The sequence below is a fragment of the Ophidiomyces ophidiicola genome (assembly GCF_022830035.1).
Source record: "Ophidiomyces ophidiicola strain CBS 122913 chromosome Unknown scaffold_17, whole genome shotgun sequence".
Taxonomy (NCBI): domain Eukaryota; kingdom Fungi; phylum Ascomycota; class Eurotiomycetes; order Onygenales; family Onygenaceae; genus Ophidiomyces; species Ophidiomyces ophidiicola.
In genome coordinates, this window is record NW_026054657.1 from 162,951 (window position 1) to 189,053 (window position 26,103).

General features: G+C 49.5%; 9 protein-coding genes across 9 annotated transcripts; 3 read left to right on the top strand and 6 right to left on the bottom strand.

The window, feature by feature from the left end:
* Window positions 1-642: 642 nt before the first annotated feature.
* LOZ57_004287 (uncharacterized protein) lies at window positions 643-2,313 on the bottom strand (the record flags this gene model as incomplete). The annotated part of the gene is made up of 2 exons (XM_049253331.1): window positions 643-1,953; window positions 2,161-2,313. 2 exons carry the CDS (start codon window positions 2,311-2,313, stop codon window positions 643-645), a joined length of 1,464 nt encoding a protein of 487 aa, XP_049107677.1.
* Window positions 2,314-5,254: 2,941 nt separating this feature from the next.
* Window positions 5,255-6,027, top strand: APT1 (adenine phosphoribosyltransferase; the record flags this gene model as incomplete). The annotated part of the gene is made up of 2 exons (XM_049253332.1): window positions 5,255-5,747; window positions 5,870-6,027. The coding sequence occupies 2 exons, from the start codon at window positions 5,255-5,257 to the stop codon at window positions 6,025-6,027; spliced, it is 651 nt and encodes a 216-aa protein (XP_049107678.1).
* A 715-nt stretch (window positions 6,028-6,742) lies between these two features.
* LOZ57_004289 (uncharacterized protein) lies at window positions 6,743-7,561 on the bottom strand (the record flags this gene model as incomplete). Its single annotated transcript, XM_049253333.1, has 1 exon — window positions 6,743-7,561. The coding sequence occupies one exon, from the start codon at window positions 7,559-7,561 to the stop codon at window positions 6,743-6,745; it is 819 nt and encodes a 272-aa protein (XP_049107679.1).
* A 445-nt stretch (window positions 7,562-8,006) lies between these two features.
* LOZ57_004290 (uncharacterized protein) lies at window positions 8,007-11,431 on the bottom strand (the record flags this gene model as incomplete). The annotated part of the gene is made up of 4 exons (XM_049253334.1): window positions 8,007-10,247; window positions 10,340-10,881; window positions 10,952-11,331; window positions 11,403-11,431. The coding sequence occupies 4 exons, from the start codon at window positions 11,429-11,431 to the stop codon at window positions 8,007-8,009; spliced, it is 3,192 nt and encodes a 1,063-aa protein (XP_049107680.1).
* Window positions 11,432-12,019: 588 nt separating this feature from the next.
* Window positions 12,020-13,124, bottom strand: LOZ57_004291 (uncharacterized protein; the record flags this gene model as incomplete). The annotated part of the gene is made up of 3 exons (XM_049253335.1): window positions 12,020-12,247; window positions 12,317-12,615; window positions 12,668-13,124. 3 exons carry the CDS (start codon window positions 13,122-13,124, stop codon window positions 12,020-12,022), a joined length of 984 nt encoding a protein of 327 aa, XP_049107681.1.
* Window positions 13,125-14,573: 1,449 nt separating this feature from the next.
* Window positions 14,574-16,495, bottom strand: LOZ57_004292 (uncharacterized protein; the record flags this gene model as incomplete). The annotated part of the gene is made up of 2 exons (XM_049253336.1): window positions 14,574-16,211; window positions 16,280-16,495. 2 exons carry the CDS (start codon window positions 16,493-16,495, stop codon window positions 14,574-14,576), a joined length of 1,854 nt encoding a protein of 617 aa, XP_049107682.1.
* Window positions 16,496-17,899: 1,404 nt separating this feature from the next.
* LOZ57_004293 (uncharacterized protein) lies at window positions 17,900-19,230 on the bottom strand (the record flags this gene model as incomplete). The annotated part of the gene is made up of 5 exons (XM_049253337.1): window positions 17,900-17,952; window positions 18,007-18,762; window positions 18,849-18,929; window positions 18,989-19,034; window positions 19,093-19,230. The coding sequence occupies 5 exons, from the start codon at window positions 19,228-19,230 to the stop codon at window positions 17,900-17,902; spliced, it is 1,074 nt and encodes a 357-aa protein (XP_049107683.1).
* A 411-nt stretch (window positions 19,231-19,641) lies between these two features.
* Window positions 19,642-20,533, top strand: BET3 (transport protein particle 22 kDa subunit; the record flags this gene model as incomplete). The annotated part of the gene is made up of 4 exons (XM_049253338.1): window positions 19,642-19,757; window positions 19,876-20,095; window positions 20,163-20,354; window positions 20,414-20,533. 4 exons carry the CDS (start codon window positions 19,642-19,644, stop codon window positions 20,531-20,533), a joined length of 648 nt encoding a protein of 215 aa, XP_049107684.1.
* A 1,810-nt stretch (window positions 20,534-22,343) lies between these two features.
* On the top strand, window positions 22,344-25,021 carry LOZ57_004295 (uncharacterized protein; the record flags this gene model as incomplete). The annotated part of the gene is made up of 5 exons (XM_049253339.1): window positions 22,344-22,829; window positions 22,885-23,030; window positions 23,093-24,401; window positions 24,470-24,778; window positions 24,857-25,021. The coding sequence occupies 5 exons, from the start codon at window positions 22,344-22,346 to the stop codon at window positions 25,019-25,021; spliced, it is 2,415 nt and encodes an 804-aa protein (XP_049107685.1).
* Window positions 25,022-26,103: the final 1,082 nt, after the last annotated feature.

A 26,103-nucleotide genomic window follows, 5' to 3' on the forward strand; every position in this document is an offset into this window, starting at 1 on the left:
CCATAACTAATGGAGGGTATGTCTGCCCGGGACTTGTTGACGACCGTTCCTCCTCACACTTAAATAGTAATGACAAGTAAATTTTAGGCGTATCGCTCGGTGTTTATCAATTTCAAAAATTTGGAGTTTACTAGAATAAGAGGGGAGAAGGGGTTGGATTACTCTGTAGAAGAGCTTGGTGTGGTGAAAGCAAGCCCTGTTCCAAGACATTCATTGCTCTCTAGCTTCTGCATGGCGTGGAGCAACAAGATGCTAGCATATGAGCATAATTATATCTGTGCATCAAATAATGGATATCTAACCAAGAGATAGCAAATTGAATAAGAATTAATACAGAGAGGAATTCAGCTGAAGTCAATGAGCAGCCAGCTAATAAATGACAGCCTATGGTACATATGCGCAGAAAATCTAATTCAAATCTTGCCATCCCAACTCCCTACACCGCTGAAAAGTATCATAGAAAAGAAAACGCCAAATGTGTGCACTTCGTAGCTTTCGTAAAGACGCAATGTAGTCCTGAATATACCTGCTCAGCAGAACACCAGGACAGAAACACAAATAACAAACAAGTGTACCCAAAGGGCAGTAGCTCGGTAAAATTCCCCCTGCGGCATTCAATGTTGCATTAATGATAGACCGTAATCAGAGTTTCCCGCATTGTGCTAGCTTCTCTAGGAGCAAAGCAACCGCCTCCCCGCTGTAGCCAAGTATCACGGGCCCATTGAATACGATATGGGGAGAGGACGGTGCTGGTTTTGGCGTGCCCGCATCGGGAACATGGGGGCTGTCAGACAATGACGGCTCACTTGATGGCTCTTTGACCGGTATTGGTTCCAGTGCCTCCGGTTTCGCGGAATGATCAAAAGGGCAACGGCCCTTGGTGGGGTGGTCTTGAAGCTCATCGTTACCTAACGCAGCGGAGAGATTTTCGATGGGCTCTTTGACTTCAGGCCAGATACTCACAGGGGCCGGGGCGGGGGTTGAAGCAACGCTGCTTTGAGCTGGCTTTTGCGAGACAGGGACATGAATGCCCCAAGGCCTACTTGGAGATTCTCCCACGCGGACATCTCGAAGAGAACGCTTGAAATTATTATCTCTTGCTTCAACATCGTCAGTATCCGTGTCAACGATGTCTGAAAGTGGATGGTTCCCTATGTTGGGCGATTTGTTATTGACATCCTCAACCCATTTTTCAACTCTTTGCGTGGCATCGTTGTCATGCTTGTTGTGCTCAGCAACTGGAACGGCAGGCGGTGAAGACAAGTAGGGCTGATGGTATACCCCAAGGCCCTTGACCATGCTCACTATGTCGCCATACTTCTCGTCCAGCTGCCGAATATTTTGTGGGTCCTTCTGATACCGCTGGATACATATGGAATGACTGCGAGGAATCTCGTGCTTATGTTTCTGGAAGTATTCTGCTATTGCTTCCGGCGAGTGATCATTTAGATAGCGGATTGGGCATCTTATTGTTGTAGAACGAGTTGAGCCCGTCACACAGGGCGGAGCATCCGAGCGACACTCCGCTTTGATAGGGTCAAAATCGTCATTGCCACATAATTCTGGGTCTCCATTTACGACGCCCAGTCCATTACTAGAGACCTTCTCTTTAGGCTTTTTGAAAGGGCAGTGTAAATTACCTTTTGTCCCATTCGTAGTGAAGTCCTTCTCCATCGACGTTCTTATGTCAGGCTTGCTAAAAGGACATACGTGTGATTTTTGTATTTCATTCCGACAGGGCTTCTTTATAAACCCCGCGGCTATTTTAGAAGCGTCTAGTACCGACTTGGCACCCTCTTCTGTAATATGGCCAGTTTGCTCAATATTGCGAACCCATTCGGTCGTGTCAGCTATTACAGGCTGGCTGTCGATGTTTGGCTTCAATAAATAATCTAGTACCTCGCTCTGCTGGGCGGTTGACCCCTCAGTCAGCTGGCTTGCGAGCTTTAAATACTATGGCGATAGAGCTAGTCAGCATGAGAAACAATAACTGGTAATCATAAAGAAACATAATAAAGTCAAAAGTATCAGATAATACATGTTAATCTCTGTCACCGTTGCAATGCAACTCCTGATCTAGAGCTAATCAAAATTTTTCTCATCATGAAACCAAAAGGAACAGAAACAAAACCCAACAGGCAGTAAGCAAGAGTCACATACCTCATCATGAGCCGACTGCAGCTTACTTCGAAGAAGTTGTTCCTGCCTGGTCAGTTGTTTGGCAGCTTCGAGCAGCGCATTGAATCCTTGGGCGAGGGCCCGCAGCCGCGTCGCGTCATGATCGGGCTGGTCCTCCACGAGCGTAGGAGACATGTTCGACAGCCCGACTCCCAGGAGCCAAGTCACGATAAGGAGGACAACAAGTGTCCACAGCGAAAAGAAAAGAAAGGTAGTTGAGTCGAGCATTTTCGGAAGCTATTTATGCGACTTGCGGTGCGGTGGTCCGTGCTGGGTTTCCACGTGATTTAGCGTGAAGCTGGGAAGGTTGTGTGGGAAAGAAAGCAAGGAGAGCGAAAGAGGAAAACACAAACCACATCGCAACAGGCACATCCCATCACACCCAGGTGACCTGCCTCGGCAAGAAGCACTGGCAGCTGTTCTCTAGACAATTCCCTAGAGCTCGCTTTTTTTCCCTTGCTGTTGTTCAATTCTCAGAGCACTCATCCTCTGTATTTCCAGCCCCTTAATGGATGTGACAATCCCCATGGGGATACTGGGACCCAAATCAAAGAACCCTTTTCACCGTATCAAATGCATATTTGCTGAGGATATGCCCAGCAACACGATTCACCAATAAACAAGACCTTTAAGCCCAAGACCAGATAGCCACACTGGAAGGGAAAATAATCTTCCATTTGCAACTGTTTAGCTAATAAATGGCCTTTTAGTATGTTAAGCGAAGTTTTTTGCAGAATCCCATGATATACCATTTTCCGGCATATGTGTGACTGAGGTCTCAAGCTGAAGCTTGCGAGCTCCTTTCTTTACAGTATCATCCTTGACGATTCCATATGGTAGAGCCTCCTGCCGCATATCATCTGCTCAACTGTGTTGCACCCAAGTCCTTACTAACAAACCCCTTTTCTGACTGCCCACCCGTGCGCATACAGCGGCAATACCAATAAAAACAGCCGCCTGAGGGATACCAAGTTATGAAACCGCTTCAACACCGCCCTTACAAGTACATGCATTAGAAATGTTCAAGTCTACTGGTTACATGATAAACGGCACGTTAAGGATACTAGATTCTTAGTTTTACTCTTCCGACGAGCCTCCATCAAAATCAGTCATGAAGAAGGTTCTTGTGGAGGTCTGGATTACGCCGGGCATTTCTATGACCTTGACAACAAGTTCTGCGAAGCACTGTTGTCTTGGAAGAACATGGAAATATCCGGATGCGGGCTTTTGTTTGCTTGATGGCGGGAGTGTGCTGGAGTCTACGCCCCAAAGTCAAAGCACACACCCGCGGATTATGTCTCAGTCGCCGTGGCCAATAATAAGGGAAAGTCGGGGCTTGGTTTGTTTGGTACAAAGCCCATTATCAACTCCGCACCCCGGCTGCGTTCTCCCGTATGGGACCACCGCACGGCGTGGTGCGCAAATCCGGGGCAGGATTTCCATCCAAACCGAGGCGATTTCCCGACAACTAATGTGGTACAGCAGATTGTTGTCCTACTCTGATAGGGCCGGAAATGGGGGGGAGCGCCCCAACTCATGAGGCCTGAGAAACAACAACACCACGCGGAGCAACGTAATTGTTGGGCAAATAAGCATGTGCCCATCCGAGCGCTTGTTCTGGACCCATGGCAAGTCAGACATGGCTAATACAGGTGACACAGACATGGCCGGGCTCCATGAGCGCGAAGGGTGATTTGCAACATAACAACAGAGACTTCGGCTGATTCATCTTCGGCTAGGTGGATAACTGCAGGTTATACATATCGTGTACATAGGGGCAGATGGCAGCCTCGTCTTATAAGCCAGCAGGGACCCTCCGCGACGTTGCGATGTGCAACCGCCGAGGAAAGACTGATACTGAAGCACGGAGGACAGGTACCTTGTTCGCCGTGCTTGGTGCGCGGGAAGCAACGGGTACCGCGCGCTAACTTTCTGGTGCTTTCTTTCTTTTTTTTTTTTTGGCCCAGGGTTATTATTAGGTTGCCGAAGGGACGACGGGAAGCACAAGAACAACAATAATGGTATTGCAGGGCATCCCGTCCACCTCCCGTTGGTAGTGATTTGGCAACGCAGTATTGCGACGACCACGCCAACCCACCCTGGACGCCGGATGGATGTAGCCGCTGGGTCCGACCGTGGGAAAAAGAAAAACGCGGTATTTTCCCGCAGAATCGAAATAATAGTAATAATACATAGTTAATCCGCGCGCGCGAGTGAGTCACGGCACGATGGAGCGCAAGGTTTGCAGAAGAGGGTTCCATCGACTGGGCCGCGGCCCCACAGAATCTTGATGGAATGAGCAGCGAAGAAGCCTCATGGGCGGGCCATGCTGGCCAGCGAGCGCGCCAGGGATCCCCGGGTGCGCGCCCGCCGAAGAAGAAAAAGAAGCACAACAATAATTAATGGTCGTCGGAGTGGCACCGGGCGTGGCATAGCGGGCCGGCATGCGCGGGTGCGTGGTGTTTGTCCAGCACGACCCTTGATATGCATCACAGCCGGGCGCCGCGACGACGAGGAGGAGGAGGAGGAGGAGCATGGCGGAGCTGCAGGGTGGGCTCCCGTTCCAGGCGCCGCGGCCAGGTGGCTTCAGGCTGCTCACCGACTTGCACGGTGGTGAGAGCAGGCTTTGGGGAGTGGCACATTGAAAGCTCTAGTTAGTTCTCTCAGCCAGCCAGCCAGCCAGCCAGCTGCAAGCTGCAGGTAGTCAACGGCCTGTTAGTTAGTTACATAGTTGGATGAGCAGTCCGTCTCGCTGACCGCTTCTCTGCGCGCCTCCCGACCAGCCAACCAGCCCCGGCGAAACGGGCTGCTGCCGCCGGGCTTCCTGCTGGCCGTGGCGCTGCCGGTGGGATGACGGGGTTGGGCTGCGTGGAGTTACATTCCTGACTGCGCGCGGAGCGTCTGGTCTGCCATCCTAACCTTACCGCCCCTCTCTGTCTCTCTCTCTCTCTCTCTTCTCTCTCTTCACCTCTCTCGTCCTCCTCTTCCCTTCTACATCTCTCCCTCGCTCTCTTTTTCTCTCTCTCTTCCTCTCTCTACGCCTTCTTCCTCTCCTCTCCCTCTCCCCCACCGCAGGATGAGCAACCCCTCCCTCCAGCCCACCCGCGAGCACTCCGATGTCTCCTCCCAGGACCGACTCCCCGCCACCGCTGCCGCCCGCGCCGCCGAACTCGCCAGTCTTAAGGTAGGCCTGCGCGCGGCCCTGCGCCAGTTCCCCGACTTCCCGTCGCCGGGCATCCTGTTCGAGGACATCCTCCCGATCTTCGCCAACCCCGCCACCCACGCCGACCTGCTCCGCGGCCTCGAGCTCCACCTCCTCGAACACTACGGCGACCACCAGAAGCCCGATGTCATCGTCGGCCTCGACGCCCGCGGCTTCTTGTTCGGCCCCTCGCTGGCCCTGCGCCTGGGCGCCGCCTTCGTGCCCGTGCGGAAGAAGGGCAAGCTGCCCGGCCCCGTCGAGACCCAGGGCTACGAGAAGGAGTACGGCACCGATTACTTCCAGATCCAGGCCGATGCCGTGAAACCAGGCCAGAAAGTCGTCATCGTCGACGATATCATCGCCACCGGTAAGTTGGGCCTCTCCGTCTTATCGGCCTGCCTGTCGATCCGTGATATCACCGGGCATTAATATTATCATTTCCCTCCGTTTGACTCTCCCCCGCCACTGACGCGTTCCCTTTTTCTGCAGGTGGATCGGCCAGCGCGGCGGGAAGCCTGGTGCAGAAACTCGGCGGCGATCTGCTGGGCTTCGTCTTCATCCTCGAGCTAGACTTCCTCAAGGGGCGAGAAAAGCTGTCCGCGCCCGCCTACACCCTCCTCTCCTCCCAGCCATCATCGGGCAACTAAACACCGCCCGTTTCCTTCTTAGCAATGTCCGCCTTTAGATGGGTGCCTAGCAACGCTGCTGCCTCGGTTCTCTTTTTTCCATCAAAATTTGGAATGCCATTAGAGGACACGGCGTTTGCCCCACAGCCTTAATAGATGCGATAACCAGATATAATTGTCGGGCGAGCAATTCTGCCAATTCCTTTCTTTTTTCTACTTCCTATGTATTTTCTTTCCAGGCCACCATATGACAAACCTTTTTTTTTTAAGTTGTATGTACCCGGCAGCTTAAGTACCGGAGCTTTGGTTCTAACATGTGCTTTTATCAAATTCCCCTCCTGCTTCCCACTTCCGGCGGTTCTTCAAAAAAACTTAATGCTAATTCCATGGTGGCCTGGCTTGTGATTCTTTTTGGGCGTTTCGGGTAAAAAAAGCATTATTATGTCGCTAGACAAGCATCTAAAAAAACACGGTTCCTTTTCTTCTCTATCAAGTACAAAATCCTATGGCCATTCCGTGGCACTATCGCTGCTCCACCCACTGACGAGAGCACATCCAATGATTTGCACGTTGCACCACCTTGTGGGCTTATATGTCCCGATCCTATAGAGCCAACCCTGTCTCTGGCAACCTCTACATCTATCTGGCCCTGGCTATGGAGTTGGTACGTTTTCGCCCCAAGAGACCCGCCCTCACCATACTAGTCAACCAACCAACCATCCAACCACTCCCTACCTTACTCTGCAGGTATAAACCTCCTCATCACCGCCTCAACCCACGCCGACGGCAACCCCAATGCCACCGCCTCCCTGATCCCACGGTTCATCCGCGCGATATACTCCAGCTTGGGCTTGCCCTCAACAGCATTATACTCATCGATATACACCAGCGCAGTCAAGCGCTCCGCGCCGTCCTCGATGCTCTCTGTCGCGACGCTCGCCCGGAACTCCTCGTCGAGCCACTTCGTGACGGTTACGGGCAGATACCATTTGTTGTAGTGGCCCTGGCCCTGCTCGCGGGGGCGAGCATGCCCGAGTGGTGGGTGGGTCGGGGCCAACGCGCGGGCACTGCGATCAACGCCCTCATGCCGGTCTAGACGCCGCTCGTCCTGGGATGCCATGGAGTAAATGATTCCGTAAACACGCTGCTGTTGCTGCTGCTGCTGCTGCTGCTGCTGCTGCTCTTCGTCACCCTCGTCATACGCTGCAGTCGGGCCACCACCAGCACCGCCACCACCATCACCGTCGAAGTAATCCTGGAACCCCCGCACAGGCACGACGCTGGCGTAACCCCTCTCGTTGATGATCCATCGCCAGCCATCCAGAGCGGCTATAGCGAGGGGTCTGGCTGATATTTCCGGGGCAGACTTGCATCGCTGGTGCATTTGGCTATGTGAGAGGTTCGAACCGAAAGCGAAGTACAGTTGCTGCCGGGCCGTGGCATTTTCTTGGTCGATGGGGTCTGGAACGACCGGCACCCTGAGGCCAGACGACGGCTTTTTCGAAGTCGTCGTCGATCGTTTTTTGATACCGGCTGATGTTCTGGCCCCCGTCATGGTGGTGGTTTGGGTTTGGGGGAGGGTATAGTCTGGATGCGTGGTGGGTATTTGGTTGCGTACTGTGAGGATGGGAAACTGGATGAGCAGGAAGTTCTGCTCTGCAAGCCGTCTGAGGGCTCACGTCGTAGATGGGCTGTGCTACACATCCAGCAATACAACTACCCCGCCCCCCCTGCATCTTCGAAATCGTGGCTTTGACGCGGCATCAGCAACCATCACAACTTATCAATCACCATGATGAAACAGGAGTATCGCCACAGACTGTCCCAGTCTTCATCGCAGCACTTCCTGCCATCAATAGCTGTCGAGATTTTAGGAGACGTCGACACACATTTATACTCATACTAGAACTAAGCAGCATTAAGAATATCAGATCAGTATTGCTATCGATAAACTGAATATATTTCGGGCCATCGCCGTCTGTCACTTTTTCCCAATCCCGCTAAACAACAAGCAGGTTGGTAATCGGGACGCCCTGCGATTTCATTTCATATCGTCTTCTGATTCCCACACCGAGTGCATGTCTAAAGTAATCATACGTGCGGTCACCCCCGCCCACCATCACCATACTAATTGGGCGTGGACGTGGGACTCCGGCCCCAACAACCTGTATCTCGTCCAGTAATGGTCGAACGAGCAGAGATTCATTTTCAATCTCGATAATATGAGATGAAAAAGGTGATATCTTTTCTTTTGGAGATTTTGTGGAACCTTTCGCCTGTGTGCCAGAGTAGCTATCCGAGTTGCTATCCCCAGTCTCCGGGTAGGAAACAACAATAACGAGCTGGAGGGACGACCGTGTCGGCCGGAAGGCGGGGATCCTCCTTAACTTCTGGGAGAAACTACAATTACCCCGTTTTAGCACGATGACCTGGTGAGTGCGTGGGACAGACGATGACAACGGGGCATCGCAGAGCTCATCTGCAATATAAATGCCCGACCACGGCAAGCGTTGAGTTGTCTGCTTATGTGTCGTCCATGGAGCTGGGAATGTTGCCTCTTCACTATCAGGAAGCGGCACTGCTCCTTTACCAGTCGACGTTGTTGCTGGAATCGAGAGTCGCGATACGGAACGACTGAATAGCGTGGAGCCAGGCGTAGAAGACCGGACTTCGTCGCGTAAGAGCGAAGTAACTTGACTCATGAACGATGAAAAGGCGAGTCTCATGTTAGAGCCATCTTCAATCGGCCGGTGAGATTCACCTAGCACGCTGGCAGTCGTACTTTGGTGGCTGGCGGCTGTCACTGACGAGGACGCGTTTGTCGGAAAATGGTCTGGTTTGACATCAATAACGATATCTAGCATCGTCAAATCTTCAACTTGCGTAAAATTTGGGTCTGTGGGCTCCAAGGCACTTGCACTCTCGCGAGAAACATACACTCTTTCATCTTTTCCTAGTGGTATGTTGTTGATCACTTGAATACGGTACCCATCAAACACCGAAGATGACCCTTCCGCATATAGAGGCACATCTTGAATCATGCCTAGTCGCAAACCCCCCAGAGCTTTGATCAAAATGCCATCTTCCACACGCTCTAGCGAAGAAGAACTAAGAACCGAATTTGGCATAGGAGGGAAAGATAGGTCAAGGGTCGGTCTCCTTGCCATGGGGGCACTCGTTGCATTGGGGGGCACGACTTCGGTAGGTAGGGTCCATGGAAAATAGGTGTAATTTGAAGGGGAGACGAGGTCTGCTAAAGATACACTCGGGTGGTCCTCTGAGTATTCAACAATAGCCGACTCGCCTTGCCCTTTTGGCGGAATAAGCTGCAACTTAGCCAAGCTTGCTGCATGGAATAGATCCGATCGCGCTGCAACTGATGACAATCCGAACGGAAGAAGCGGGGACGGCCGAGGGCACGTCTCTATCGCTGCAAGACGTGTCTCATTTATCTTTCCAGGCTTTATTCTGAAGGGAGCGTCATGGTTTGCAGACCGTGGGATAATAAGAGGATGGCCTTCCGTAGTAAATACAAATGGTGCATCCAAATGATTTAGAGGATGGGAGGGTTCGAACAACAAATAGAGGTATTTAGCAGTCTCCCCAAGGAAAAAGCTCTCCATTCTATCGCTCAGCTCCCCGTTTCGAACATCTTGGATACCCGCCCATCCGCATTTAGTCCAGCATCTTCGTTTGATGTCTCTCAAGACCATTTCTCCAACATGAAGATACCAAGGGTCTTTTGTGGCTTGATAGAGGTAGTAAGTTGATTCAATGAACTCCGGTCTCCCGCCCCACCAAGTTAGGCCGCCCTCAATGTCTCCGGTTGCAACATTCCATCTTTCAGGCAATGCTGAAAATCGGGTCCAAAGCGCTGCCGTCAAAAGGTGGGTCTCTGCGGCTTCCTTGACATTACCAGATAGCGTCAATAATCCAGGGAAATAGGCACTTAAGCTGTCCATCCAGAAAGCACGTGTGGCACCTGTGAGTATGTCTCCTTGGATATAATGAGGGTACTGATAGCTAGAGCCACGATAGAGATGGTGCTTGATAGAGCTTCGCGCCTGCTGCCAGGCTTTGAGGAACGCGTCAGAAGAATGTACTTCCTCTGGAAGGGGAACAAAGTGACCATCCAATGCATGAAATGGACTGCTTTTGTTGGATCTTGGCGGTTGTCCTTCTGATAATAGAATATGAGACTTTAAGGCATATTCAAAAAAACTGTCGATGCCAGCACCGATCTAGAAAAAGGAAAGGAATTAGCATATTTCATGGCCAAGGCGATGCTATAGTAATGAAGACTGGGTTGGATTCAAAAGTTGGAGCTGCTCACCCCTGTATAAGAATTAACCCATTTTCCCGACTCTGCGTCAATTCCAGCTCCAATCAAGCCGATTTCACTTCGCCTCATCCAAACAGACCAAAAAGCTCTTTTTGCAAATTCCTCAAAACGGCCGTCTCCTGTAAGTCGGCTGAGAACTGCAAATTCTAAAACTAAACTTCCAGCGCCAGCGCTGCAAGTCTCAGTAATTTCCCGTGGTGGTGATTTTTCGGAATCAAGTGTATCGGTTTTTGTTGTATTCGCATTTAGAGGTGACTTGGGATAAAACGGTACGCCGTCACGCAAGTTCACTCGCGGATATGGGAGACCCGTTGGTGTGTAAAATGCAGGAAGTAACCGCGTGCCTAAATCCAGAGCAAGCCTAAGTAATTGGCCATTATACACAAAACCATTATTCCAGCGGATGCCGGGCGAGTCCGAGGAATACCCTTTCTTGTCCCACACTTTCGCAAAAGAAGCTTCGGATGCTGTGGGTGTATACCCGCGAATAGGTAGTTCACCAACAGCAAAAAGATGAGCGCTGAGCAGGCCTCCTATCGTGGCCATGAACGAGTAAGCAAAGCTCGTACATAGCACAATTATCAACAGCACCGGTGCTCTCACCTACTCCCCGAATAACCGTCTCAAATACTTGAACCTTGCTGTCAAACTCAAAGCCTTTCCCCCTAGAGCCAGTGCCTGCAGCGCCGCTTGAACCGTCACCGTACAGCTCAACGAGAGTCTTGACTCCATTCTGAAAGTATTCCCATGCCTTCCACCCACTTTGAGATTTCGACGTGGCATCTGATAATATCGCCAAAGTCGACAGACTATCAACAAGGGTGAGAGAGTAGTTGCCCAAGACGTCGTTCAACTCAATGTGAGCTGGGTTCTCCCGGTCGCGTGTCAACGGGCCACAAGACAATGGGCGTAGTTCGTCCTCTGGGAATGCATATTTCATATAATTATCAAATCCGTGAAAAAACATATGCTCTGCTTCTGTCCTGGAAAGGCCGGAGGTAATATCAGCATCACCGCATTTTGTATTGTGATAGCTTTGCTGCGAGCAACACACCTGAGCTCTCTAACCTGGCGTTCTCTCATGCCTTGTACACAAGATAGGCATGGCAGGAGTGCCAGTACCCCAAAAATAACCGTTACACCGAACATCTGAGAGCGCCGGCATTTCGAGCGCATTAGATAAATTTAGAATGTGTAAAGATGTTCATGAGAACTTCTGCTTGCTGTTGAGCAGAGTGACAAGTACTCCAGTGGCTTGTTTCAGTGCACACAAACAAAATACAATTGTGCAAGCTCAGTGAATCAAATATATACAAGAATGACCTCCATTGCAAGGTCATGATAACATTCTGACAAGCAATCCGTTTTGAATTTCCTGGATCAGAGCTGCCAGAGGACAGATAAAGCCATTCGCGGATTATGTCAGCATATAACTACTCAAGGAAACCGCTATAGAACCTTTTCCCCATGGATCGTTCCTCCAAAAATAATTTGAAAATATACTCCGTAGAGATGTATCTTAAATGAAGCCCCAAATGAAAAGAATACTCCGCCCTAACGAAAAAACCAGGCACTCGCTTCCTTACTCCGCAAGCTGAAAGGGGTGAACAAAAACATCAAACACGCAAGTAATGCTGATAGACAAAATATTTCCACCGGTAGAAGAGGCATCTAGTGTCGTTGAATATTGCTTTCTTCGGGGAGAACTATCACAGGGATATCGGGCATATGCGATGTTGGTCGCGTGAGCGAACGAGGCTGTACCTCGACAACATATTGAACGCCATCGTCAGAGACATAGCTCGGAGGTCGATTGGCCGTTGCAGGTCGGGATTCTTCAACTTGTGGGGATTCTGGTTGCTCCACACGTTGCCAATAAATCATATTTGGGTTTATTCTCTGGGTGTTAAATTAGTATTCACGTACAGAATAGAAGAAAAAGCCAGATAGTATTCCATGAAGGCTTACCATACTCTCTCTCCATAGACCATATGCCGGAGGTGGCGCCGCAAGGTGAGTATTTTGGTTGTTATCTTCTGCGTCTCCGGCTGCTATCTCTTCGTCGCGGGCAAATCGTACAGGGATCGGATGATCGAGCTCCGCAAATCTCATCCGTCTACCGAATTCTTCATCCGGGCCTCGAGAAGCAATAATAAAAAGTCGAATGAATGAGTGACAGAAATACATCGTAAGCATCATTAACATAAGGATAAGAAATATATGAAATTCGCGGCCCGTAATCGTCGTAGTCAACGTAAGGGCCATGTCTAAGACAAAATCAATACTGAACGAACAGTTCGCTTCCAATGGAATACTCACAAACTGCCAATACTACCGCAAGAATTGAGCCTGATATCACACAACTCATCATTTTTTTCTTCGCTTCTCTCGTTCCAAACCCGGGACTAAGACGAAATCGCCCAGCAATCCGTCTTCTTTTGCGTGGCTGCCTTATCCACCTAGCATTTTGCGGTTGCTCGTCGCCGACCCCCGTCGTTTGTTCTTCATGATTATTTGGGGGTGTTTGCGTCCCTTGGTGCTGTTCCGTTGTTTCCGGTATAGTGGAAATTGTTGTATTCGACGGCCCCTCCAGCGCTCCAGATATAGTGTGCGTAGTAAAACGAGGCTCTTTTGTAGAAGGAAAAAATAATCGTCGAAATTTCGATCCACGGCCTGCTGGCTTCAAGACAGGCCGGACAACGGCGTGGCCCGTGGGCTCCGGTGATCGAACAAGAGATGCGAAGCGATCGCGGAAAGATTCAAATCGGCTCGCCATGAGCCTTGATGCTCCCAGGGTCCTCCCTATCCGGCTTCAATGAATCGTTAAGCTGAGTGAAAAATGCGATCGCAAACTTCTAGACCCTCCCTTTTCGTTATTTGGTATCTGTAGATGTCGTAAAATGAGCGGTGCTTGCTTGCTCCTCTTGCTTCTAAACAAAGTCATGAATGAAAGTGATGAAAAGAAAATGCTCAGATGTAGAGTGACACATGCGCCTTGTGCATAGCCCAGGTCATCTCTCCCCCCGCCGCAAGATGTAATTTAGCTGGTATGATGTGATGATGGCAGGGCCGGGAGTTCTTGATAGAGACCGGTTTGAAAACAATGCATCAAGGGAAGAAAGGCAGTGCAAACCATAAACATTCAATCAAAACCTGAGACTTGAAGGGAAGAACCAGTGTTGCAGGTTTGCCCAACGAACCAGCAGGAACGAGCGTCCAGCGACGATTCCTCAGAGAGTCCACGCTCTCTCTCACACACACGCAAACACAAAAAGCAGCTCCCAGGGCTCGATCCAGCAAAAAGCTTGAAGTGTCAACACTCGACCTCCGGCACATGAGAATGAGATGCCAGCTTGAGGATGGAGGGGGGACTTAACGGCCCAGAAGTAAAGAACTCACTCGCCTGGCGGCATTCCGAAACGCGGAGACCCAGAAGACACACAGCCTGAGCCCCCAGGCAAGTGACCTACAGTATGTAGACGGCTCCAGCCTGGATTGCGCGGTTGATTCAAAGTCATTCAATCCTGCGCCAATTAGGGCACCCTGGGCTTGCCGACTTGAGGCATAGCACCGAAGGAGGCGCCGTTGAGCCAAGGGGCGTTGGGTCGTTCCATACCAGATTGTGTGGTGCAGAGATGGACAGGGGAATGTCTGATGTTCAGGACGCGTTTCAAAGTTCGCCATTGCGGGCTTGCCGTTGGCCAGCCGCGGCTTTGCTTAGCTCGCATGACAGGGGCGGTGGGCTTGGCGGCGGTCGAGTGCATCATGATTCTTGACGGTCGTCGATACGGCGGATGCACGGCAGGTAGAGGGATCACTGCCGTGCGGTCGACGGCAGCAGAGCGGGTGAGGGCAAATATACTCTCGAGTTGAACTTATTTTCTTTGGCTATGGAGGTTGTGCGGACGGATGTCATTGAGGCTGAAACTCGGGAGACATCTCCTTCGTACTCCAACGGATGTCTACTAACAACAGCCTTGCATTCGTCATACCCTAACATGGCTTCTAAGTAAGCAAAATCGAATATATGCATACGGTATCCCACAGCTAGTGGCTCAAATGATAAGTGTTGTAGATCCTTCGCTCTTTATAAACAATATGAAGGACTTTCTGGAAACAAACGGTGCGCCTATCTAGGATCAGACCACTATGGGCACGGTCTCGTCTAACCAGCCCTAAAATCCATCTCAAATCAGGGAATCCCCGAAATCTAATCGTCAAGTACTTAATCATACTCATCTTCTCCTAGGCGTGAATCATCTCCTGAACCTAGCAGATACACTAAAACTGAAAGAGTACAAACAATCATGGTAAACGCAATACCTCCAGGCCATGAATTTTTCGCTTCGTGCCGAAATTCTTCTGGCGTGCGGAATAAAATGGCCCATGCTTTTTGACCATAGCCGAGTACAACTGCGTGACACCAGCAGTTGTCATAAAATCCAACATTTTCAAATATAGTGCTGCATACCAGCCAGGCAGCATTGAATATGGCAATGAATTTACCTGTGCACCGTAGGAAAATAGCAATCCTGCCAAAGAAGGCGTTTCTGTAAGATTTCAGGGGATATGACGACATTGCAGCGTGAGAGAATAGCATCGAGGCGACTAAAGCCATCCAGGCCAGGGTACCCAGGATTCCATATAAGGTGTAGCCTCCTGATCTGCAGCCTAGACCTTGGACTGGAGTGAGATACGCCATGAGAGCTGACGCTCCCGTAGTACCCCATTGTATGCTAAGGGCCATTACGGAGGCGAGGACCATCCGCCACCATAGGTCCGGTGGTAAATCTGAAAATTTTGGGTACAAGGCCATGTACTGGCCAGTGTTGAACGCTGGAAGCTTAGTAACCTCACTTTCGAGCAAACTATCCGTGGCCATTTGGTCGTGAGGCTTTCCAGGCTGCGAGTACTGCCCATCTCTCGTAAGTTGAGGCTGATCCATGCTCTTGATCGCTTCCATGAAATGATGCACAGCCTGCCACCAAGTGAACACACGTGCATAGTTATACACAGGGCCTTTGTGCAACTCATCTCCAGCAAAACTCAGCCCGAACATATTTGGCTGATTCCGGTCTTTCCGATCCAGACGAACGGATATTTTTGCATTGTCCTCGTTTTCGCTTGGGTTTTCCAGGCCCTCGATGGCGCTGTGTGGTTCATATGAAGTATTTAAATATTTCATTCTTAACGCATCCTCTATGGCATCGTGTGTGCTCTGGGTTCCAACGATAACCCAGCCACATACAATAGGTATCTTTTTTGTGCTATTAGACTTGATATTTGCAGAACAGGAGAAAACGTAAATAGAATGACTTACCAGCCATGCCCAAAGTGTTCCTGCAGTTATTTGCATCACCGAGTCCAGGCTTTCTATTGAACTCACGAACGAGGAAATGACGGTAAACGTATACGCAACAGCAGCTGATAGTACCTGTGCTACAAGTGATGCTGTCACGCCCCGCCTTGAACGACGTAGGCGGCCACTAAGGCGAGTCCACGATTTTTCCATCTCAGGCTGAAGATGCTGGCGCAGAACATTGAAGTCAGAGGGAAGCTGCAATGGAACTTGCTGCACTTCAGCAAGGAAATATTGCACAGCGCATATTTGGCGTTTATAGCGGAGTCGGGTATGGCGGCGTAAGCTACCAAGTAATAATCGAAATTCCCGTCGGACCCAGTACCGATTAAGCATGGTGATAGTAAGGGAGTAAGTTATCATCGCAGGACTACCCAGAGCAATACAGAGGCTCATAATATCGCTCCACGGGTTCCCGGTTTCGTATGGCAACTGAGCTGTGAGAGCAAGCCATGGAAGAAGGTAGCTTGTAAACGCCGCCGAAAAGGCCTTGAAGTTGAAGTTCTATAGTAGATTATTTAGCATATAAGTATCTGGCTAGTCATCGAGTTTATCGAGTGACGAGTACACACCGGCCATGGTAGGGTTTCAGTATTGCAATAAGTATTACATGTATTGATATCAATACCCCAAGTATTCGCATCCAAAACAGAAACAGGACGACCTGCTTTGTCAGTCAGCCCATGAGTTAAATTTTCAAGGGCCTCCCCAAAGTTCTTTTTTAGAGAATTGTAGCAGTGATATTCCCAGCCAGTCTCAGGCGATCTGTGCTGAGATACAAGGTCCATTTCCAGGATGGAAGTCTAAACGTACGTAGGTCATCTTTTCAGTAGTAGAAAGAGAGGGAATAATAATATATAGTTATCCAGGATAACTATTCAGGTATACACCTGATAAAATAGAGATGCTGGAAGAGGCTGCCTGTAGCCTTGTTGATGTCTTGTCAAGCGAACGAGGCTGAGCATTGAAGTTGAACACATACTAGCTTAAAGAAGCCGTCGGGGTATTCGATGTGAGGCGTCTTAGATGCACATCAATGCCTTTGATAGGTGGGCGGCCCCGGAAATCTGTGTGGGGTGATGCCTCATTTTGCGGGGTGCGGTTGATGAGTCTGTGCTGATTGAATACGGGGTCACCACTTTCCATAAGTAAGCCTAACAACTGCTCCATAAACTGAATTGACTGGGCTTGGCCTGTAAAGAATTAAACAGGGTAAATAGTTGTTCACATGCCGAAAGGGTGATCAGCCGCTGGATGCTGCAAATAATGCTGTGTTCAAAAGGACATATTGTCTGATAACTGTTCACATATCCACACACATCTGCTGTGGCTCAGCCAGATCTGCGCTATATATAATTAATTGGCTAGTTATGTAGTTGAACCCTGGATACGAAAAAACGGGATTATCACGCTTCGGGGCGGGCGGAGACTTCTCTGGGCGGCCGGACTTCTAAAATCAGGGCGGGAACCATGTCAGCTCAGCCGCATTTGTTGCCTGGCAGGCTGACGAGCCACTTACGATCTACGCGCATACATCTCTGCATCTCAACATGGAGATACTGACTGGTCTCTTTCTTGGGGAAAGCGGATAAAGTGTGGGGCCAATTTAGATCTTCTCGTGATCCTGAAGGTCGTGAAGGTCACATCGCTAACGGAAAAGTTGAGATTTACATCTTAACGTCAGCCTTCAGCAACCTGAAAGATATTTTTCACGGCCTCGGATCTGATAGGTTTTTGGCCTGCGTTGTAGGTATCATATACATCCCAAGACGGTGGAAGTTGTCAACCTGCAGAATATGTGCGATAGGTCAATGGGATAGTGAGGCCTTGAACGACATTACTTTTTGCATGCTTAGTGTTTGGGAAACGGGAATGGGTTGGTGTTTCGCGGAATTTTAGATAATAGGGTGGGTTCCTGTATTCTAAGGCAAAGAGGGAGGCGCAGTAGAAACTGGCTAGGAGATATATCGTTGATAAAGCAGATAACGACGTGAGATTCGACGATAAATGCTAAATTTCGGGGCATTTCCCATACTCACAAAATATAGAGACAACATGAATCAGAGTGCGGAAGTTTTTGTTTGTTTCTCGAATGGTTAGGGGTATTGGATACAGGAGGTAGCTTAAACGCCCGCAGATGCAGAGAAATACAGGGGAGAAAAAAGTGTTGTTCCTTGAGCCTTGAAGTGCGGCTATTTACCAATCTCTCCAAGCAGGAGCGTTCGATCAGAAGATCCCGACACAACTGTATTTAAGCGGTTAGTAAATTAATAAACAAATAAAAAGTGAAAAGACTTACTTATAGGCTCGTCATTTGGTGCAAACCGTACATCGTTAACAGTGCCTTTATGACCTGGGAGCTTGTATAATACTTTTGCGGATTTGGTATCCCATATCACGACGCTCCGATCTCCGCTGCCGGCAGCTATTTTTTCGCCATTATGGGACCAGCTAGACCTAATAAGATTTTTTTCCAGCCCTGTCGGTGCACCATCGTAGGTCATAATATTGCGATCAGCCGGTGCGAAGGGGCGGATATCCCACGTTCGCACGGTGGAGTCGTGAGAGTTCGAGAGCAATGTTTGCGAGTCTGGGGATACTTGTAGCGAGGTAATTGTGTCGGTATGTCCGATCATGGAGAGTACGATGGAGCGTTTTCGAATGTCCCAGACATGAATGTCGTTATCGATTCCACCGCTATAGATCTCATTTCCTGCTTCCGCCAATGCAACAGCGGTAATTGGCATACTCGTCTCAAAAAAATCTATGGCATCTTTTTGTCGTGGATCCCAAATCCCAATGTACCCATCGTCACTACCACTGATCAACAGCTCCTGTCCTCGCTTGCTAAGATCAAGGCAGTTAATTATCTCTTCATGGCCTACGTGCCGGCGTATTCTCTGGCCGGATTCAAGATCCCAGCTAGCAATTGTCATATCCGCTGATGCAGAAAATATAATCCGGGAATCCCGAGACCAATGTAGGTCTAAAATCGCGCCTTTGTGTCCAGTCATAGAACCATAATTTTCGCACTGGCCGTAGGTCCTCCATAACACTTATAGCAGAAAGGAGGTTAGAAATTGGGATTGAAAAGCACGTTATAATTGTGACCTAAGCAAATAAGCACCCAGCATAACTTACATATCGATCTATCCATTCCGCCCGAGGCGATGTGTTGACCACTTGAGTCAAACCTTGTAGTAAATACTTCGCCACCATGGCCTAAACCGCCCAAATATCAGTCAAATCAGTTCCTCTGTAAAAGCAGTACTCATACGCACCTGTTAGTTCCATTATGGGCGCCTCTAGCCCGCTTGTGCGGGGAATCTGCTAGCTGTTAGTTCAGGTAGCTGATCTTCAAATTGACCAGGATAGCTGAGCCTACGGCTTTCATTAACGCGCCATTCTGCGTAGTACTCGTCGATACTGCGAGGGCATCTTGAAAATTTGCATCCGAACGTTGTCGTTTTACAAGTTGGGTTGACCCGAACGAATCTTGGGCTGGTCTTTTTTCGGCGGACATCATGGCTGTGAGAATCAATTCGGAGAGAAGAACCAAGAAATAATTAATTCAGAAAATATACACCAAAACAATGGCTAGGTCCAATTAACAGATGAAATGGCAGACGATCTCTTTGTGGCTCTTAAACTGCTTCCCGAAGTTTGGTTGTTTTGCTGAAGGAGAAATTAGCGCGCTAGCTAACTAGTGAATGGCGGCTATGCGGCTATTAGTGAACGACTCCGTGGGAAGTTACCTAATTTCGGAGCTCCACAGTCAAGAGACGCGGGACATGATCATCTGCCTAAAAGGGACAAGCATATTCGAACCCCATGTGCAATTTCTCCATATCATTGAATTGGATTGACTACTTTCTACAGAGACCTGATATTTCGCACTACATTGTCCTCTGCAAAACCTGATATTTTCGTCACAATGTCATCGAAGTCTGGTAGAATAGGGGAAGAGTACGCAACCGCCGCCTATCTTTTGATTTTCTACGGTATTGAAGAGCCCTTACTAACAGCTGGACGTTCATCTAGAATATGGAAGTTAGTGACCTCCGTTTATGATCATAATTCTTTATCAACCCTGCACCTTTCTGGGGAGCAGTCCTCGGCTTCTTCCACTCTGCCAGGCTGGATGATCATTGACATGCCGAAATTCTAGAACAAAGATCGATAAGGTCAACGCAGAACTCGTTACTCTGACATATGGGACTATTGTTGCGCAGCTTTGCCGTGATTATGATAATGATTATGTGGAGGTTAATAAGCAACTGGACAAAATGGGATACAATATTGGAATGCGGCTGATTGAAGATTTCTTGGCAAAATCTGGAGTTGGAAGGTGTTCAAACTTCAAAGAAACTGCAGACATGATTTCCAAGGTAAAGGCACTTAATTCTGGTGATTGGGTCATTTATAGGAACTAAAGCGCCGGTTTCAAAACAATAGATCGGTTTCAAGATATTCTTGAATATCACTCCCACAGTAACTAATTGGACGAGCGACAACAAACAATTCTCCCTAGTGTTTGATGAAAACCCGCTTGCAGATTTTGTGGAGTTACCGGATGATGGGCGTGCGCAGGATGAATTGTGGTATTCAAGTCTGCTCTGCGGGGTATTAAGGGGCGCATTAGAGATGGTATTTACTCCCCACTATTTCTCTCCTTCATATGTGCGCTAAGAAGGTATTTAATCTAGGTCCAAATGCAAGTAGAGGCACACTTTGTGAGCGATATCTTACGGGGAAACGATACTACGGAGATGCGCGTTTCCTTAGTGAGATACCTAGAAGACGAAATGCCACCGGATGACGAATAGTTCAAAAATAATGAGGGATATCGAACTGGCGCGCGCGATTGTGATATCGGGGAATGGTGCTTTCTGGGGGCCGGCGTTTTTATTGATATTATATGCATGTATGTATGGGCCTTTCTCAGAGCATTTCTTTCTTATTGGGCCACCGTTGGGATATCCCTCCCCACCCCCGACTGCCCCTGCGCTTTTCCGTGTCGGCCCAAGCAAGCGCGGAAGGCTTACTCGAAAGCCGCAATTCGTCCGATGCTGGCGGCAAGGGAGCGCCGGTATGCCACGTGACCGACTGGCTTCGGGCTCCCGTCCAATCAGCAACGACATCGGACTAAGACAACAAAGGGCGGCGAAACGTCCCCCGCCCGCGATGGCGGCGAGAGAGACAGTTGCACAAAAAGCAATTGCAGGAAAGAATATTTTCATCTCAGGTAGCCAATAGAGCCGTGCAGCGACCTTCCACCCAATGGCGCGGGGCTTCCGGAGACGCTGTGAGGCAATGGACTAGCGAGCGGACAGTATTTGCAATTCATGGTTTCTTGGCCGTGTATCAGCGGGTTTGATTCGAGTATGGGATTTGAGAGGGCGTCGAGAACCAGCGACACATCAATAGGCCGGCCACGGGAGACCGCCCAGTCCGCCGGGCGGTACTGCCTCGTAGGCGGGCACCACGTAGAAGAGCCCGCGCCGGCAACGACGACTCCGTGTGCGCTTGTCGCTTGTCGAGCGCAGAGTGTATGGGGGTGTAAATACCGGGTACTGCGCGGGTAGTCGGGGTCGCGCGCCGTAACCGGCCCCCTTTCCTCGTGATGCTTGCGTGCCAGAAAGTGCTCGTGGCGCGCGTTGGCGCCAGACCTGCTCCTCCAGCCCGACAACGACGAGCATCGACGATTCCTTTCCCTGCAAAGCTCAATCTTCTGCTGGCGCTGGTGTGTTGAGGCCATGACCGCGCGCGCGACGAGCCTGGGTGAATTGGACTGACACTCTGTTTTCCTGCGCTGCACTCCCCGAGCAGACCCTGTGAACGCCAATTCCCGTCTTATTGGCCTCCAAACCCAAATCGCCGGTCCCTCCTCACTGCCCTTTCGCCTGGTAAGTAATCCCAGCGCCCAACCACACCACTTCTCCGCCCCCCCGATTGCTCGAGACTTCCCCTTCACCAACTTCTCTTAACGCCCAATCTACCCTGCAGCCGCTCATAAGTTCGTTCTGGTCGCGGCTCATTCGCCTCCGTCTATAAAACCCCTTACCGTGGCAGCTTCCGTGCCGTCCCTTCAATAACTAACGCGCCTCCCTCAGTTCTACATAGTCTTCTTGTGAACCATCTTTACCACGCCGCTCGAGCACCACTTCTGCCTGCTAGACCGGTATTCGAAAACCCAGCCTTTGCCCGACTATATTCATCACTGTTAGTCCTGTAACCGACTTTTTATTCCGCCCTGTTTCGATCGTTTCCGGCTTCTACTCATTCGCTGTTGGTTCGCTCCAAACTCTGGTACTCAGCAACTTGCTATTAGAGTTGATTGTTCTTCGTTCGAGGATATCTTTTCGCCACATCTTCGCTCGCTCCTCAAATTCGCGACATCACCGACAGTCTCGTCCTCCCTGATCTTTGACCCCTACAGCCCACAGAGCCTTTCCAAGCAGTTAGCTATTAGTCTAACCATCTCATCCTATCTACTCCCGACAAACCCATCCCTTTTCAAAGCTCTTTTATCTTATCGTCGTGATTGCTTCGCTCCAGACTCCTCGCACCGTGGTCAAGAGTAGGTCAGATCCTCTGGTGAATACCATTAAGTGACTGGCCCAGCTCGACACCACCATGAACCAAATGAATATACACGGGATGCACCCGGCCGCCGGAGGTCCGGTGGGTGGCATTCCCATGATGAACACCGGCTCCTCGGCTCCCCGCAGTGAACCCAGCAATCCCAACGCTACCCTTGACAGCGCCATGGTTGTACAACTAAACACCTATATCTATGACTATTTTCTCAAGCGGGGCTATATTGAATGCGCAAGAGCCCTGGCAAAGGACACAAATATTCCGATCAACACGACGCCACCCTCCAAATCTAACCACCGTGAAGGCGAAGTCAACGGTATCGACCCAGATGCCATGGCTACCGACCATAGCGATGAAATGAAGGCTAAGATTCCTGACGATCTACCCCGACCGAATTTAAATGGAGATATGCAACACACCTCTTTCTTATTTGATTGGTTTAATCTGTTCTGGGACGTCTTCTGGGCGCAGAGAAAGAAAGGCAAAAGCACTGATGCAATGCATTATCTTCAGCATACTCAGGTATGACGGCATTCAATTCTGCCAAAACACTTTCATACTAATTACTTTACTTTAGAATCTCCTTCGTCTCCGTGATCACCAGCAAAGCCAAATCTATCGCCACTCTCAAATGATGCCGAGCCAATTTAATATGCGTGTGGGTAATGGTATGATGCGGGCGAATATGCAAAAGTCTATGATGCAAGGCAACGCACCTAACATGTATGCTGCTCTGTTTACCCTTGTTGGTATTCAACGTCCATTCAGCTTACGATCTTCATTAGGACGCCCCAACAAATTGCGCAACTGCAACAAAACAAAGCTCAGCTGATGCACCATCAAATGCAACGTGAGCATTCGGATATGGATATGAATGGCCATCGTCCCCAATCTCCTTCCTCCGTGGAGAACGCGCCGTCTCCGTCGAAACGTCCACGTCTAGATGGAGCCCCGGTTAATGGCCAACAAATGACACCGAATGGCCGTGCGCAATCGCAAGGAATGCCGGGTCAACCAAACCAGCAAACAAATTCCCTATTGATGCAACACGGCATTAATCCGAGAACTTTGACACCGGCTCAACTCCATTCTCTACAGGCACAGAACCCAACAGTACAAGCAAAATCTCTCCAGGTATATAATCAGAATCTGGCAATGCATCACTCACGCTCAGCTATGAATAATCAGGGCATGCCCAATGGTTTAATGACACCCGGCGTTATGCCGAACCAAGGAGACGTGATGCCTCTGCACGAGAGCCAAGCGATGTTGCCCATGCAAGACTACTACGCGCCGAATGGTCAGATGGCACAGATGAGACCCGGAATGCAAACTCCAGGTGCTCAAGCTGCTGGTGGAAACCACGCACTTCAGGATTACCAGATGCAATTGATGCTCTTGGAACAGCAGAACAAACGTCGGTTGATAATGGCTAGACAAGAACAAGATAGCATGGCTCGTGGTGATGGTCAGCCTGGGATGGTTCAGCAAAATCTAGTGCCTGGAACATCTCCACAAGGTAGCAGAACCGGTGCATCTCCAAACCCCAATGAACAGATGAAGAGAGGAACACCCAAACTACCTCCAAGCGGCCTTCCAGCTTCACCAAGTGTTGCCGATGCCATGGGCCAGGGGCGTGGTTCCCCAGCGTCTATGAATTTTGCTGGGGGCCAAATTCCACCTGAAATGGGCGGGGGGGCGTTTTTTGGTATGAAGCCTGAAGGAATGATGGCACCGAATGGAATGCGGCCACCAAGCTCCAACCCTACGTTCAGTGGTCCGCAAATGGCGCAGCCAATGGATGCCATAGCACGGGCTCAGCCGCCTGGGACAGGAAACAGGATGCCAAGCGGCAATTGGCAGCAAGCTCCGCAGGGACAGCCTATGATCTCACAGCAACCAGGACAAGCCCAGCCTGCTGCTACTCCTCAGGAACGTAACGCGATGCCACCACCACAGGCACCCACCGCTGGAGCTGCTGGTCGGGCCCAACCGCAATCTCCCCAGCCTGGCACGGTCGCACCACCGACCCCACAACAGGCCAACAAACCAGCTCCAAAGACAAAGAAGGATGCCAAAGATAATCCGAGAAAGGTAATGAAGGTTAATAACAAAAGAGGCTATTTTTTATGTTCATTCTTTGCTAACTGTTGCTAATTCAGCGTCCCCCCAAGGCTAAAGGCCCAACTGCTGGAGCCACTGCCGCAACGCCATCCTCTGAGGCCGAACCACCACCAACGCCCACACCGTCTACCCCAATCACACCCGTACATCCCAACTCGTTTAACAAGGCCGGCCCCAATATCCCCACGGGCGCACCCCCAACATCTGCGCCCCAGAATATGGTCCAACAGCCACCGCCAGCACAGCAACCACCGCAAGTTCAACCTCAACCTCCTCAGCCACAGAACCAACCACAACCTCCTCAACAAGACCCCAATCTTACTTTTGGTGACATAAACCTCCCAGACGTAAGTTTGCACGTAAGAACTGCCTTTTTTTACCCCTGTTACTGAATCCCTCTAACCTTTTTCCTCTTGTCATTACAGACAAATAACTACAACCTCGACTTCACGTCTCTTGATAATCCAGACCTTCTGGAAAACTTCGATTTTGATACTTTCCTCAACACTGACGACCCAGCCACCTTTGGTTTTGATTCTAACCTGGGTTATGCGGATGGTGTTGAGGCAGGTGCTGGCGATACTATGTAAACGGGCCTTTTTTACTCTGTTTCAGACCCGAGTTGCGGTTGGCGTTGATACTCTTACCGTCCGTATATTGGAATCCTCTCGGAATTTCATACTCATTCGGACTCTTGGTCTCTAATCATATTCACCTGTGTTGCTCGCCATTTTCTTTTTGGCCCTCCTTCCTAGGTAATTCGCACTCTGCTAGAACTTCCTACATTACAGCAATCCCCCCCCAAAAAAGAAGTTTCTTGTTTTCTCCTGTTTTGATTTTTTCTTTTTGGGCCGCACTTTTACTCCACTTTGCTGGTCTCCTCTCTGGCTCTCCCTTTTTCTCTTTTTTTTTTTTGGCTTCGTTTTCAATGCTCTCCTTGATATCATTACGTTTTGAAAGGATCATATTTTGATTCATTGATTGATTGATTGAATGTGGCCAGAACACGGCTTTGGTGGGCGTGGAAAGGGGTTTGTTTGGGGGCAACTGGGTTCTAGGCGTGCTTTATATTCCCCCTTTATCCCCTTGCTTCTTGCTTATATGGTGATGGAAGTTTTCTCCAGCAAAATCGTCGTTGAAACATGTTGCATGTTGCCGTTACTTTTCTCTATCTTTTGTCCGCTCCCCCTCCCTCTCTCCCCCCTTTTTTGTCTTTGCCCCTCGCGCGATTCTGTTGGCTTTTTATTTTTTATCTTCCAAATCTTTGAGTACTGTCTAAATTTTTCTTTTTCCAATATCCGTCCGGGGTTGCTCTGCAATTTGTGAATTATACCTGATTGTCTTTTGGATTCGGTATACCTTAACCGGCAACCTCACCACCCTTTTGGGCTCTCTCCGTCAGAGTTACCAGACAGCTCCCTCACATTTATCATACAACTTTGCTGTTATTTCCTTTTTGCATCTACTTGAGAGTTTCGAGTCCCAGACCAGCTCGTTTTCGAGCACCTTTTGTCAATTTCTTGAATTTCCTGAGTGTTCTCTTCGACCTATTATTATTACCAATATTTGTACTTGTTTGTATGATTCAATTCGACGTTGATGGCATTGGATTTAGTTACAAATGAAGCTTAAGAAATTTTCCTTCCATTTTAACTGGCATTCCTCAAGCATC